At 49.8% G+C, this 13,968-nt stretch overlaps 1 protein-coding gene across 1 annotated transcript; it reads left to right on the forward strand.

Annotated features, from left to right (window-relative positions):
• The first annotated feature begins 1,004 nt into the window (after positions 1 to 1,004).
• Positions 1,005 to 12,492, forward strand: LOC138731306 (gametocyte-specific factor 1-like). Its single transcript, XM_069877157.1, has 7 exons — positions 1,005 to 1,084; positions 2,687 to 2,784; positions 7,066 to 7,192; positions 7,950 to 8,039; positions 8,936 to 8,996; positions 10,219 to 10,307; positions 11,995 to 12,492. Coding segments are annotated over exons 1-7 (489 nt in total). The 5' UTR covers positions 1,005 to 1,062; the 3' UTR covers positions 11,997 to 12,492.
• The last annotated feature ends 1,476 nt before the right edge of the window (positions 12,493 to 13,968 follow it).

Raw genomic sequence — 13,968 nt, forward strand, 5'->3', positions numbered from 1 at the left:
GTTTAGTATTTGATAGGAATGGTTGGACTCGATGATCCAGTGGGTCTCTTCCAACCTGGTGATTCTATGATTCTATTCTGCACCTGGGTCAGGGCAATCCCAAGCACAGGCTGGGTGGAGAATGGATTGGGAGCAGCCCTGAAGAGAAGGACTTGGGTGCTGGGGGATGAGAAGCTCAACATGAGCTGGCAATGTGGACTTGCAGCCAAAAAGCCAACCACATCCACCACAGGGGAACCAGCAGAGCAAAGAAGGGGATTCTGCACCTTCAGTTCTGGACTCCCCAGCACAGGAAGGACAGGGAGCTGTTGGAGTGAGTTCTGACAAGGACATGGAGATGATCTGAGGGCTGGAGCATGTCCTGTACTAGGACAGACTGAGACAGTTGGGGTTGTTTTAATTTTAGACTAGACATTTGGAGGAAATTCTTCACGGTGAGGGTGGGGAGGCCCTGGCACAGGTTGCTCAAAGCAGTGGTGGCTGCTCCATCTCTGGAGGTTTTCAAGGCCAGGTTGGATGCAGCTTTGAGCACCTGGATCCAGCGACAAGTGTCCCTGCCCGTGGCAGTGGGTTGGAATCCAATCATCTTTAAGGTCCCTTCTGACTCAAACCATTCTGAGATTCAGCCTGCTGAAGAGAAGCCTCTGAGACCTTAGAGCAGCTTCCAGTGCTGAAAGGGGCTCCAGGAAAGCTGGGGAGGGGCTCTGGATCAGGGAGGGCAGGGACAGGACGAGGGGGAATGATTTTGAGCAGAAAGAGGGGAGATTGAGATGAGATTTTAGGGAGAAATGTTTTCTTGAGAGGGTGGGGAGGCCCTGGCCCAGGTTGCCCAGAGCAGTGGTGGCTGCCCCATCCCTGGAGGGGTTCAGGGCCAGGTTGCATGGGGCTTGGAGCAACCTGATCCAGTGGGAGGTGTCCCTGCCCATGGCAGGGGTGGGACTGGGACTGGGTGGGCGTTCAGGTCCCTTCCAACCCATCCCACGCCGCGAGGCGCTGCCCGGGGCGGCCCCGGGACCAGGCGCAGGCGCGGGAGGGACCGAGAGCGGCGGGAGCGGGGCCGGCATGGAGCTGGAGGAGGAGTGCGGTGAGGGGAGGGAGAGGGGAGAAAGGGAGGGGAAAGGAGGGAGGGGGAGGCGAAGGAAGAAAAGGGGGAAGGGGAAAGGAAGCGGGGAGGGAAGGGAAATCATAGAATCATAGAATAGTCTGAATCGGAAGGGACCTCGAAGCTCACCCAGCCCCACCCCCGGCCATGGGCAGGGACACCTCCCGCTGGATCAGGGGCTCCAAGGCCCATCCAACCTGGCCTTGAACCCCTCCAGGGATGGGGCAGCCACAACTTCCCTGGGAAACCTGTTCCAGGGCCTCCCCACCCTCATAGTGAAGAAATTTCTCCTTATGTCCAGTCTAAATCTGCCCCTCTGCAAGTTTATACCCATTGCCCCTTGTCCTATCACTTCATGCACTTGTGAACAGTCCCTCCCCAGCTCTCTTGTAGCCCCTTCAGGTACTAGAAGCTGCTCTAAGGTTTCCTCGGAGCCTTCTCTTCTCCAGGCTGAATAACCCCAACTCTCTCACCCTGTCCTCAGACAGGAGGTGCTTCAGCCCTCTGATCATCCTTGTAGCCTCCTCTGGGCCCGATCCAACAGTTCTATATCCTTCTTATGTAGAGGATTCCAGAACTGAACACAGTATTGCAGATGAGGTCTTACCAGAGCGGAGCAGAGGGGGAGAATCCCCTCCCTTGCCCTGCTGGCCACGCTGCTTTGGATGCAGCCCAGGACACGGTTGGTTTCTGGGCTGCGAGCACACACTGCTGGCTCATGTCAAACTTCTTATCAACCAGCACCCCAAGTCCTTCTCTGCAGGGTCACTCTCAATCACATCATCCCCCATCCTGTATTGAAACCAGGGGGTTCCCCAACCCAGGTGCCCCCCCCGTTTTACTCCTTTCCTCCTCTCTTTTTCTCCTTCCCCCCCTTTTTTTTCCTTTCCCCCTCTTTTTTTCTCCTTTCCCCCCCATAAAAAGAGCAGCAGAGCAGAAAGAATGAAAGAAGCTAGGTCATATCATGCATTTAGGCACTCCTGCTACTTCGCTGTTCAGTGCCTCAATTCACAGAGCCTCAATTCACAGATGTTTTAGCCAATTTACTAACTCCTTAGTTCCTAAATAATTGCATGACCTATGAAAAATTCCACTTAGAAGTCAGGTGCACTGTGTTAGGGATGCAGCTTCCTCAGCGATGAAACAACATTGTCTGGTATCCTTCCTCCAGTAAAACTGGCTGGTGATCAAAAGCAACTTGGTTCAGACTGAGGATGATCCTGCAGGCACTGGTAGGTGTCGGCATCCCACAGATTTTCCTCTGAGATAGCTGGAAAAGGGTTTTCGTCATGGAGTGAGTGTGGTTACAATCTAATATAGTGACTTAGAGTTGTTATGCTCAGTGCTGCTGACAGTTCTGTGTCTGCTCTGACCAACATCCAATCATGGCAAACTTCAAAATGCAGTTATGCAAAGCAGGCGCCTGCCTCAATGAATGGGTTCAAACTGGGAACAACTGGTTTCACTCCCGGAGGTCACAGCCCCGTTGTGGTGGAATGGCTTGTTCCCACCTGGCTGTGTTACTGTCACAAAGATCTTGTCTTTCTTACCTGTTTTTTTTCTCTCTCTTCTTCTGTTCTACAGATGTTTTGGATCCAGAGAGATTAATTCAATGTCCGTATAACAAACATCATCACATCAGAGCCTGCCGGTTTCCCTATCACCTTGTGAAGTGCCGGAAGGTAAGTGCCGAACGAGGCACTGGATGGGAGCGATTCTGTGCCTCTAAATCTGACATGTGTGTTCTCGCTCGTCTTACATTTTTGGGCTGGCTTGAGTACAAACAGCCTTTTTTTAGCCTTTATTCCATACACCTTTATTATTTGCTTAGGAATAGCTTCAAGCAAATATGAATTCACCCAAGCCCAGCGTGGCTGTGTTGAAAGGAGATGCAGGTTCTTCCTGGTTTGATCAGGGAGGGAATTCACTCTCTTCCAGTGGAGGCCAGATACATTTTCCCACATAGAGAGTCTGAGTTACGTGCACCCCTCTGGCTAAGGCAGAGAAGTGTTGGAATGCTGCAATTCACTCCTAAGCGCTGGAAATGCAGCTGCAGAGCAGGTTTTGGTGTTTTGTTTTGCTAATAACTGCTTGATGTGAGTCTGGAAGAAACTGCACATCCAGAGCTGAGTGCGTATGGGAGAGGGTTTTTCCCCTCTCCATCTTTTATCCAGAATTTGAATACAAGTCATTTAGTGGGAAAGGATTCTTTCCTCTCTTCTGTTGTCCCCGTGGTTTATTTTCTTTAAATCTTTCATCTGACTGAGTTCTGGGTTTTTGCTGAGACCTTTTAAAACCCAATTGCTCCTCTTTACATTTACCAGTAAGTTTGCCAAGTGTAATTTTAAAACAGTGTAGTAGTGCCAAGCCTCCCACGTTAGAAGGGTTTGTGTCCTGGCATCTGTACTGATAAATAATTCATTTTGTGCCTTAAAAATATTAAGTAACAAGAGAAAATGATGGACAGGGCTAAATAGCTCATACCTCCATCTTCCAGCATTCTGGAGGGCTAAAATTGTCCATCCTCTGAAAACTGTGGCAAGAGGGTGTATGCCAGCCAGGTGGACAGTGTTGGCGAGTAAGCTTTTCACCATGTTGGGTTTGTCCTTTTGTTTCATACCTGATGGCCACACAGTTGTGGTGAGACTGTAGAATTGTAGAATGGTTTGGGTTGGAAGTGACCTCAAAGCCCATCCAGTTCCAACCCTGCCACAGGCAGGGACACCTCAAGGTGCTCCAAGCCCCATCCAAACTGGCCCTGAACACCTCCAAGGATGAGGCAGCCACAACTTCCCTGGGCAACTTGGGCCAGGGCCTCCCCACCCTCATCAGGAAGAATTTCTTCCTAGTGTCTAATCTAAATCTTCTCCCTCGTTAGGATGATGTGGTGAGATAGTGATCACCAGTCCAACTGTCAGACGCAGCTGGTGTCAGTAAGCAATTAGCAAAAGAGCTCGGGATTATTATCTGATCCATCAAAAGATGCTACTGTGTGATTACTTGCAGTGGCAAGCGCCTGGGTGGAGATTGTCCTTCTTGCTTGGTAGTTTGTTGAATTCCCTATGCATGAAATCTAATTAAATGCTTCTACAAGCTTCCCATTGTTTATGTAAAATGCAGCCTTGCCTTGCAAATGAGGACGCTGCAAGCAGAGCAGGGTGAGTTCTTTCTGCTTGAACTGTGTCAGAATCACAGAATCATAGAATCGTTTGAGTTGGAAGGGACTTTAAAGTCCATTCGGTTTCAGGCCCCTGCCATGGGCTGGGACACCTCCCACTGGATCTGGTTGCTCAAAGCCCCATCCAACACGGCCTTGAACACCCCCAGGGATGGCGGCAACCTGGACCAGTGCCTCCCCACCCTCACAGGGCAACATTTCTCCCTAAGGTCTCATTTCAATCTCCCCTCTTTCAGCTGAAAACCATACCTCTTGGTCCTATCCCTGCCCTCCCTGATGAAGACCCCCTCCCCAGCTTTCCTGGAGCCCCTCTCAGCACTGGAAGCTGCTCTAAGGTCTCCCTGGAGCCTTCTCGTCTCCAAACTGAACAACCCCACCTCTCTGAGCCTGTCCTCACAGCAGAGGTGCGCCAGCCCTCAGATCAATTAGCATTGAGAAGCTTCTGCTGTGCAGCCAGAATAACTTGCTCTTGCTTGAAAGAAACAGTGGAGACATGAGGACATGACAACCCTGACTGTATCGATGTGGGAACAGCAGCTGCCTTGGGTGTCCTTGCAGCCTGTGCCACAGGGGAGGGGGTTCTGTACAAGACACCTGCATCCTGGAGTGTGAGACGGATCCCTGACCAGCAGAGCTGCCTCAGCCAGAACCAGGCAGTTGCTGGGACAGTGGAAGAGTTGTGCTTTACCCCAAAAGGCTTTATCATGAGGTTCAACAAGGCCAAGTGCAAGGTCCTGTACCTGGCTCAGGGCAATCTATGGTTTCAGTACAGGATGGGGCCTGATGTGATTGAGATCAGCCTTGCAGAGAAGAACTTGGGGTGCTGATTGATGAGAAGCTTGATGTGAGCCAGCTATGTGCGATTGCAGCCCAGAAGGCCAATTGTGTCCTAGGCTGCATCAAAAGAAGCGTGGCCAGCAGGGTGAGGGAGGGGATTCTGCCCCTCTATTCCTCTCTTGTGAGACCTCATCTGGAGTGTTGTGTCCAGTTCTGGAATCCTTAACGTAAGAAGGAGATGGAGCTGTTGGAACGGGTCCAGAGGAGGCTACAAGGATGATCAGAGGGCTGGAGCACCTCCCATACAAGGACAGGGTGAGAGAGTTGGGCTTGTTCAACCTGGAGAAGAGAAGGCTCCAAACGGACTGTATAGTGACCTTCCAGTACTTGAAGGGGGCCTACAGGAGAGCTGGAGAGGGACTTTTTACAAAGGTATGGAGTGATAAGACTAGGGGCAATAGGTACAAACTGGAAAGGGGCAGATTTAGACTGGACATAAGAAGGAATTTCTTCACTATGAGGATGGGGAGGCACTGGAACAGGTTTCCCAGAAAAGTTGTGGCTTCCCCATTCCTGGAGGTGTTCAGGGCCAGGTTGGATGGGCCTTGGGCAGCCTGATCCAGTGGGAGGTGTCCCTGGCTATTGCAGGGGGTTTGGAATTAGGTGGTCTTTAAGGTCCCTTCCAACCCGAACTGTTCCATGATTCTGTGATCATCTGCAAGGGTTGGGCTGATTTCCCGCAGGGACAGCCCGGTGCTGCCAGTAGAACCTGGGTCCAGGAGAGTTTTATTTGAATGGTGATCCTGTAGCACCAAAGTCCCCAGGGAGACCAACTCCCTGACTGTTTAGAAAGGTGTAAGGAATTTCTCTGCCTTCGGGCAGAAGTTTAAACTTCAGTGGGTTAGAGTTGCCTGACATCTCTCAGCTGTTGTTATTAAAATGTTTTCATCTGTGCTTTAAAACACCAGCCACGTGGCCAGCCTTGCAGCCAGCTACAGGGAGTTTGGCTGGGAATGTATTATTTTGGTCACATCCTGTGTGGCTCAGTTTCTCAGTGAACAATGTTTAAAGAGTGTCCTGTTGGTTTCATAGCATCAGCATTGCTTGGTTGGAAAAGACCTTTGAAATTGTCAAATCCAACCATACCTGTCCACTACTGAACCATCCCTGAGCTCCTCATCCACCCATCTGCTACGTCCCCGCAGGGATGGAGACTCCACCAACTCCCTGGGCAGCCTCTGCCAGTACCTCAGACCCTTGCAGTGAAGAAATTTTTCCTAATACCCAATCTAAACCTTCCCTGGTGCAACCTGAGGCCATTTCCTCTCATTATCACCCGTCACTTGGGAGAAGATACCAACACCCACTTCACCACCACCTGCTTTCCAGGAGCTGCAGAGGATGATGAGATCTCTCCTCAGCCTCCATTTCTCCAGGCTAAACAACCCCAGGTCCTTTAGCCACAAGGTTTCCCCTTGTATTTTCATTAAGTCTCTGGACAATATGTTGCCATTCCTTATTTCATCTTTTTTTTTTAAAGCAACAGCAAATATCCTCTTTTTTTTTTTTCCTATGGATCAGCAAGAGATAAGTGGACACAAGAGATACAGGACATGAGTTTTATGAGGAGCAGTTGAGGGACCTGGGGCTGTTTAGTCTGCAGAAGAAGAGGCTGAGGGGAGACCTCATCACTCTCCGCAGCTCCCTGAGAGGAGATTGTGGTGACGCCGGAGCTAGTCTCTTCTCCTGAGTAACAAGTGAGAGGAAATGGCCTCAAGTTGTACCAGGGAAGGTTTGGATTGGATATTAGGAAAAAATCCTCTCCCAAAAGGGCAGAGGTGAAGTCTCCATCCCTGGAAGAATTCAAAAAGTGTGTAGGTGTGGTGCTTGGAAACATGGTTTCGTCAGCACCGTGGTGTTGAGCTGACAGTTGGACTGGATGAGCTTAGAGGTCTTTTCCAATCTTAATGATTCTGTGATTTTATAGTTTTGTTTTTTCATTGTCTAGAGCCACCCTGAAGTTGCAAAGGAACTGGCCGTGTGCCCCTTCAACGCTCGCCATCTGGTCCCTCAGGCTGAGCTCAGCGATCACATCACGAAGTGCACTGACAGAGGGCTCATCGAACAAGTTGTAGGTAAGACACCCACCCCTGCTCTGAGATGTTTGTTCCTTCTAGAGACTGAGGGTTCCTGTTTGTCAGGACAGCTCATAGAACAACCAAAAAGTGGGAATCAAATTATTGTCTGTAATTTTGTATGACACAGCATTTTTGGGGAAAACTAAGTCTTATTTGTGTTGATTTATTGAGCAAGTTCATGAGAACATTGCAGTGCTCCCAGCAGGCCTTGTGCATGTTTTATCACCAGGTTTTTTGAATAAAAAGGACGTACCCTAGGCTGCACACACTGAAGAACCTCCAGCAGGAGCTTGGATGCCTTAATGACCAGGACAGGTCCTTCTTTTTGTCGAGCTTATCTCCCTTTGTTGAGGCTGTGCTTGCTCTGCAGCTGTGCTTCCTTCATCTGCCGTACAATTAAGACTTCAGTCTCCTACTCAGTGGGAGGGCGGCTATCCAAGAGCCCAAAAATATTTAGGAAGATATCATGTCCTATGCAATCTCTTCTATCCACTGCAGTGGCTCTGGTGATGCCAGCATTGGTGTGAGCGGGTTTCCTCTTCACTCAAGCATTCCTGCTGCAAAGTTCCAGTGGGCAGAGTCTTTTCCTGTTCTTTGACAAAGGACAGATTTGAAGTTGCTCTGTTTCAGATCAATACCAGGCTCCTAAGTGGACCCAACCCATGTGGGGTTTCCCCTAAAGCCAAGAGCTGTTCCACAGCTTAACCCAAAGCACTTTGTGCCTCTGAAGCAGGATGAGTTTCCTCTCTTCCAGAAATGAATCAGTCCTCTGGCTTCCAGAGAGAGCAGATGAACGCTGTGAGCACATGGCAGGCACCTCCGTGTGATGAAGACTGGGAAAGAGGTGAGGAACTTCCCATCTGCCACACTGCTGCCTGCTTCGTGGTCCTGTCCTTGAGGTCCACTTGTGAGTCCAGGGATGCTGTTCACTCAGGTCCCAGTTGTAGGACACCCTGCTTATGTTCATTCCAGAGAACACGCAGGCTTTTCATGGTGTAGAGAACTCAACGTGTCTGCGTAGGTGGCATGGAGGTAGATTACCCAACATTTGCTCCTTCCCAGATAAGTTTCTGTACGTACAATGATGGCAGTGGAAGTGGAACTTGAAATTCTGGAGCATGTCTAGAGGAGAGCAACAAAGCTGGTGAAGGGGCTGGAGGACAGGTCTTGTGAGGAACAGCTGAGGGAGCTGGGGTTGTTTAGCCTGGAGAAAAGGAGGCTGAGGGGAGACCTCATCGCTGCCTACAAATACATGAAGGGAGATTGTAGAGAGATGGGTGCTGGGTTCTCCTCCCAAGTGATAGGTGATAGGATGAGGGGAAATGGCCTCAAGTTGCCCCAGGGGAGGCTTCAGGCAGGATATTAGGAAAAATTTCTTCACTGAAAGGGTTCTCAGGCACTGTCTGAGACTGCCCTGAAAGGTGGTGATTCTATGATTCTATGTGGTGGGGCCACCATCCCTGGAAGTGTTTAAAAGGTGGGCGGATGAAGTGCTTAGGGATTTGCTTTAGTAGTGGACAGGTACAGTTGTGCTTGATGATCTCAAAGATCTTTGCCAACCTGGTGATTCTATGATCCTTTTCCTGTTCCTCAGTTAAATGACAGTGAAGCAGACACATTCATTATTAGATCAGCTTTTACTCCCCCTTGAACATGTAAAAGTGTGACAGAGATATTCCTGATCTGATGGTGGTTGCTGGAGCTTCAGTTCAGAGCCGTAACATGTGTTTCATTTTGCAGAGTTGTCGGAGCAGTCGGATTCTCCTTTTGTTTGGGGCATGACCAGTTTTGGCATGAACAGGTAGGGAATATGAGCTTCATTCCTTAAAACAATGCTTTGTCTAGTGGGAATACTGCAGCCCTCTCGCAACCCAGCCCCGATGGCTGGACACGGGCTAACTCTGCTGCTGTAAAGACCCCGGAGGAGCGATACTGATGAACAGCGAACATTCTTAGGGTGCTGCTCCACTGTTAACACGTTGTCCAGTGACTGGCGCCTACGAGAGAAGGAAGCCCTTAGGTGCACAGATACTCTGCTCTTGTGTGCACTTGGCATTCTGTTCCTGCTGGAGGCCTGGCCAATGCACTGGGAAGAGAAGTGGTGAGCCTTCAGCTGCCTTTGGAAATCATAGAATCATAGAAAAACGAGGTTGGAAGAGACCCACTGGATCATCAAGTCCAACCATTCCTATCAAACACTAAACCGTGCCCCTCAGCAACTCATGCACCCATGCCTTAAACCCCTCCAGGGAAGGTGAATCAACCAACTCCCTGCGCAGCCTCTGCCAGTGCCCAATGACCCTTTCTGTGAAAAATTTTTTCCTAATGTCCAGCATAAACCTCCCCTGGCGGAGCTTGAGGCCATTTCCTCTCGTCCTGTCCTGGCTAGAGAACAGGCCTTATGAGGAATGGCTGAGAGAGCTGGGGGTGTTTAGCGTGGAGAAGAGGAGGCTGAGGGGAGACCTCATTGCTCTCTGCAACTACATGAATGGAGGTTGTGGAGAGGAGGGAGCTGGGCTCTTCTCCCAAGGGACAGGGGACAGGACGAAAAGGAATGGCCTCAAGCTCCACTAGGGCAGGTTCAGGCTGGACATTAGGAAAAAGTTTTTCACGGAAAGGGTCATTGGGCACTGGCAGAGGCTGCCCAGGGAGGTGGTTGAGTCACCTTCCCTGGAGGTGTTTAAAGAACGGGTGGACGAGGTGCTGAGGGGCATGGTTTAGTATTTGATAGGAATGGTTGGACTCGATGACCCGATGGGTCTTTTCCAACCCAGTGATTCTATGATTCTAAATCAGACCCCCCCCCCGCCTCACCCTTTGTAAAGCACAGTCACAGTTTGGGGTTTGAGGGACTTGTCACTTGTCACGCTTTTGGGAAAACTTTCTAGTGTCGAAAGTGTACACAGCTCTCCAAGCACCACCCGACTGTCAGGGTACCCCTGTGGTTCTGCTCTCCATGCTCTAGTAAAATGCATAACTTCGAACAAGTGCATTTGTTGGGAGAAGTAACTGCTGCCTTTCAGTTCCAGTATCGCCTTGGCACAGAAGAACTGCTTGCCCTCTAGAGTGCGTGTCCCTGAGTCCCTCCCCTACACCGTATCGTGGAGAGTCTGTAAGTACACTCTGTGCTGACTTCTGTAGATGGCGAAAGTTGCTGAAATCTCTGGCTGCTTCTGAAGGAATCTGATTTCTGGAGCATCCTCCATGTCCTTTATTTCATATTCCTGACAGGCCCTTCTTTAAAGGGTTCCAGCTGGAGCAGCCTGGCTCCCCAGCCACTCTGGTTCTGCCTCTAAACATGTCCTTCCATGCTATCTTTTGCTGACTTTTTTAATCATCCCATCTTAAACCAAATTAGTGCCTTGCTTTTTGCAACTCCACTCACTGTCAGATGCTGCCAAGTCAGAACAGGGGTAAAACCAGGCTTAAACCAGCACAGCTTGGGGGAAAAACTATGTCTGGATGTGGGAAGGAGGGAGCTTCCCCTGTGGAAGTGCCTGATGCTGAAATCCCAGACCGTTATTTGCCATTAGCTGAAAGCAGAAGCTTGAAAGTGCTTTGAGGAATGACCATCTTGCTTCCCCATCAGAGATACTAAACCCAGTACTCTTGTTGCTTCGCAGACGTGGCTCTGCATGCACAGTCCAGGGACACTGCAATGGTGTCAGCCTCAACCTGCCAAACAAACTGAGATGCCACTTGTAGATAAGCGCAGTTACAAAGGTGACAAGTGCTGCCTCTTCAGCACAGGACGCTCTCACCTTGGGGAGTGGAGGAAATTCCCCTATTTTTCTGCAACTGATGCAAAAAACCCGTCTTAGTGTATTACTGTCTCGTCCTCCTGGAAGTCCGTTCCTTCCCAGCACTAAATTACTCCCTTTGTAGGACCACAGAGCTCCTGTGGATGACGCCTACAGGAGAGCTGGGGAGGGGCTCTTGATCAGACAGTGAAGGGATAGGATGAGGGGGATGGTTTTCAGCTGAAAGAAGGGAGATTGAGATGAGATCCTAGGAAGAAATGTTTCCCTGTGAGGGTGGGGAGGCCCTGGCCCAGGTTGCCCAGAGCAGGAGTGGCTGCCCCATCCCTGGAGGGGTTCAAGGCCAGGTTGGATGGGGCTTGGAGCAACTGGATCCAGTGGGAGGTGTCCCTGCCCATGACAGGGGGTGGAACTGGATGGGCTTTGAGGTGCCTTCCAACCCAAAGCAGAAGGGATGCAATCAATGCTGGGGCTAGAGGGAAACGCTCACCAAAAAAAGGCAGGTGGGCGTGAGTTCAGGCCTTGGTGTGGTAGAAACTCTGTAGTCCCATTTCAGTGGAAGTTAGGGACCACACACAAAGGAATTTCTACCCTGCACCATAAGGATGTGTCTTGCATCTGCGAAGGAACACTCTCTATTCCTATTTTTGGGCATTTGTGGTTTCTGGAGTGATTTCTGTGGAACTTACGCGGGCCATTAGTGAGAAGGTTTGGTGGTTTGCTGGGGAGGTGCAGAAAATCCTCTGCAGGGAGCTGTGGTCATAGCATGCATGGCTTGTGACCTCGTGTTTGAGGGCCTGCTACAATCTGCAGAGCATCAAGTCAGTCCTGAGAGTTTCTCCAGCCTGTAAAGAGGCTTCCAACTGGGTAACGTTGAATCAAAGTCATATGGATCAGCCAAACTTGAGAAGTATTTTTGTGTGCGTGACTGTTTGCATTTTGCCTTCTCCGTGTCCAAGCACATTCCTGCAGAGTGTGGGAAGGGGACAACTTGGGCTTCAAACCACACTGGCATTTACAGAGACTTCTACCTCCTTCTAGGAAGCATCCAGGTCACAGCTCTGCAGCATCAACCCTTCACTTTGTCACATGGGTGCTTCCAGCCAGATTCCCAACAGGAATCTTCAGGGAATTCTGTAGAATACGCTTAAAACCAAACAGGTGACATTTGAAGAGTACAGTTCAGTACTTGTTGAGTTTCCTTTAGGGTTTTGTAGTTTTCTTTAGACATCAAACACCTTTAAGAGCTCTACCTTAAATGTTCCTTGCTGGGATGGGGGTTGGGGCGGGAAGAACAGTTTAAATCATTAAAAATACATGTTTGCAATTGTGTAAACATTTGGATTAAGCAGTTTACATCTAAAAATTGAGGCAAAGTACAAAATTAAGTCTAAATATGCAAAGAATTAAGAAACCGGCCATGGGATCTGTCTAGAAAGAAATTAATGCCTCACATTTTGAAAAGGAAGGGTTTTTTTTAAGTTCTGTTCTGTCAAGGTTCTTGTTGGCAATTGAGAATAAAAAGGTTCTGAACCCTTGGCCCCGTGTTGTGTTTTTTAAAGACGTGAGCAGTGATTCATTACGCTCGTGTTCTGTTGAATAAGCAACCACTTACACAGTGAGCTCCACTCCACCTTCATTTTTGTGACTTGGATTGAAAGTGGTGACAAGTAGTGGCTGTTGGATGGTTCCTGGTTTGAACGCAGCAGCTCATTTCCAGGGTTTGTGGGCAGAGCTTTCTAATTCCACAGCTAGGCACCATAATTGGGCCTCATTATCCATTTAATTGTGGGTTGGTGACAGACCGGCAGTACTCAGTGCAGTAATTGCCTGCTTTTCCTTGTCTGCACTGCAGAGGAGGTGAGCCTGGCATGAACCTACTTCTGGGAGGCAGAGAATCATGGAATCATTAAGGTTGGAAAAGACCTCTAAGCTCATTCGGTCCTACCATGAGCCCAACTCCGCCATACCTCCTAAACCATGTCCTGAAATGCCATGTCTACAAGGTTTTTGAACCCCTCCAGAGTTGGTGACTCCACCAGTGCTCTGGGCAGCCCCTGCCAGGGCGTCACCACACTTTGAGTGAAGAATTTTTCCCTAATACCCAGTCTAAACCTGCCATGGTATCCCAGGCCCCAGCTATCTGTCAGGGTGAGCCCTAGGAGACCACTGTTCTCCAATAGCCCTGCCTCCCTGGGAAGGACCAGATGGGCTTGGAAGGTCATGGTTGTGACTTTGAAACATCTGTGGCCGCAATAAGTGGGGGAGAGGAACTGGGTTTTTCTGGTAGTGTAGGTGCAGCCAACACCGGACAGTGCTCAGATATGAAATCCCATGTTTTTCTGGGCAACTTCCTCAAGCATGTCCTGCCCAAGCCCCTGTAAGTGAAGAGCACGGAACCCATCATTTTACTGTTCCCTGCAGTAACTTGGGAATGCAAGATTATCAGGCTATAAGGATGTAAAACACATATTATCCTCCTCCACCATTATGGCTATTTAAAATCATAGAATTGTAGAGTCAGAGAATGGGTTGGGTTGGGAGGGACCTCAAAGCCCGTCCAGTTCCACCCCGCTGCCATGGGCAAGGACACCTCCCACTGGATCTGGAGAAGAGTAGGGTGATGTTGGGGACCAGGCTGCCCGGGGGCTCCCCAGCCTCAGTGCTTGAGCTGTGCCCCTTGCTTTGCAGCAGCGGTTTCGCTTGAGTTACACCCAGGAGATGCGTGTGCTGCTCCCTTTGACTCCCCAAGAACCCACCTCCTGCTTCTCAGCTCCCAGTTCCAGCAGGCGAGGGTGCCTGGGGTTACTGGAAGCAGCACAAAGGCTCCTTTTCTGGCAGAGCAGCCTCTGCCCCAGATCTCAATTCTACAACCAGACCACATCTAAGAAGTCATTTCCCCTTCCCTGGCTTTTACGCTAGGTTGTAACTCGTAAATCCAAAAACGTGGATTGCTCGGCACTGGGTGGGAAATCAAAGCCACAGCACACACGGCTGTGTATTTCTCTCTTCCCT

This window comes from Phaenicophaeus curvirostris, chromosome 26 (genome assembly GCF_032191515.1).
Source record: "Phaenicophaeus curvirostris isolate KB17595 chromosome 26, BPBGC_Pcur_1.0, whole genome shotgun sequence".
NCBI lineage: Eukaryota > Metazoa > Chordata > Aves > Cuculiformes > Cuculidae > Phaenicophaeus > Phaenicophaeus curvirostris.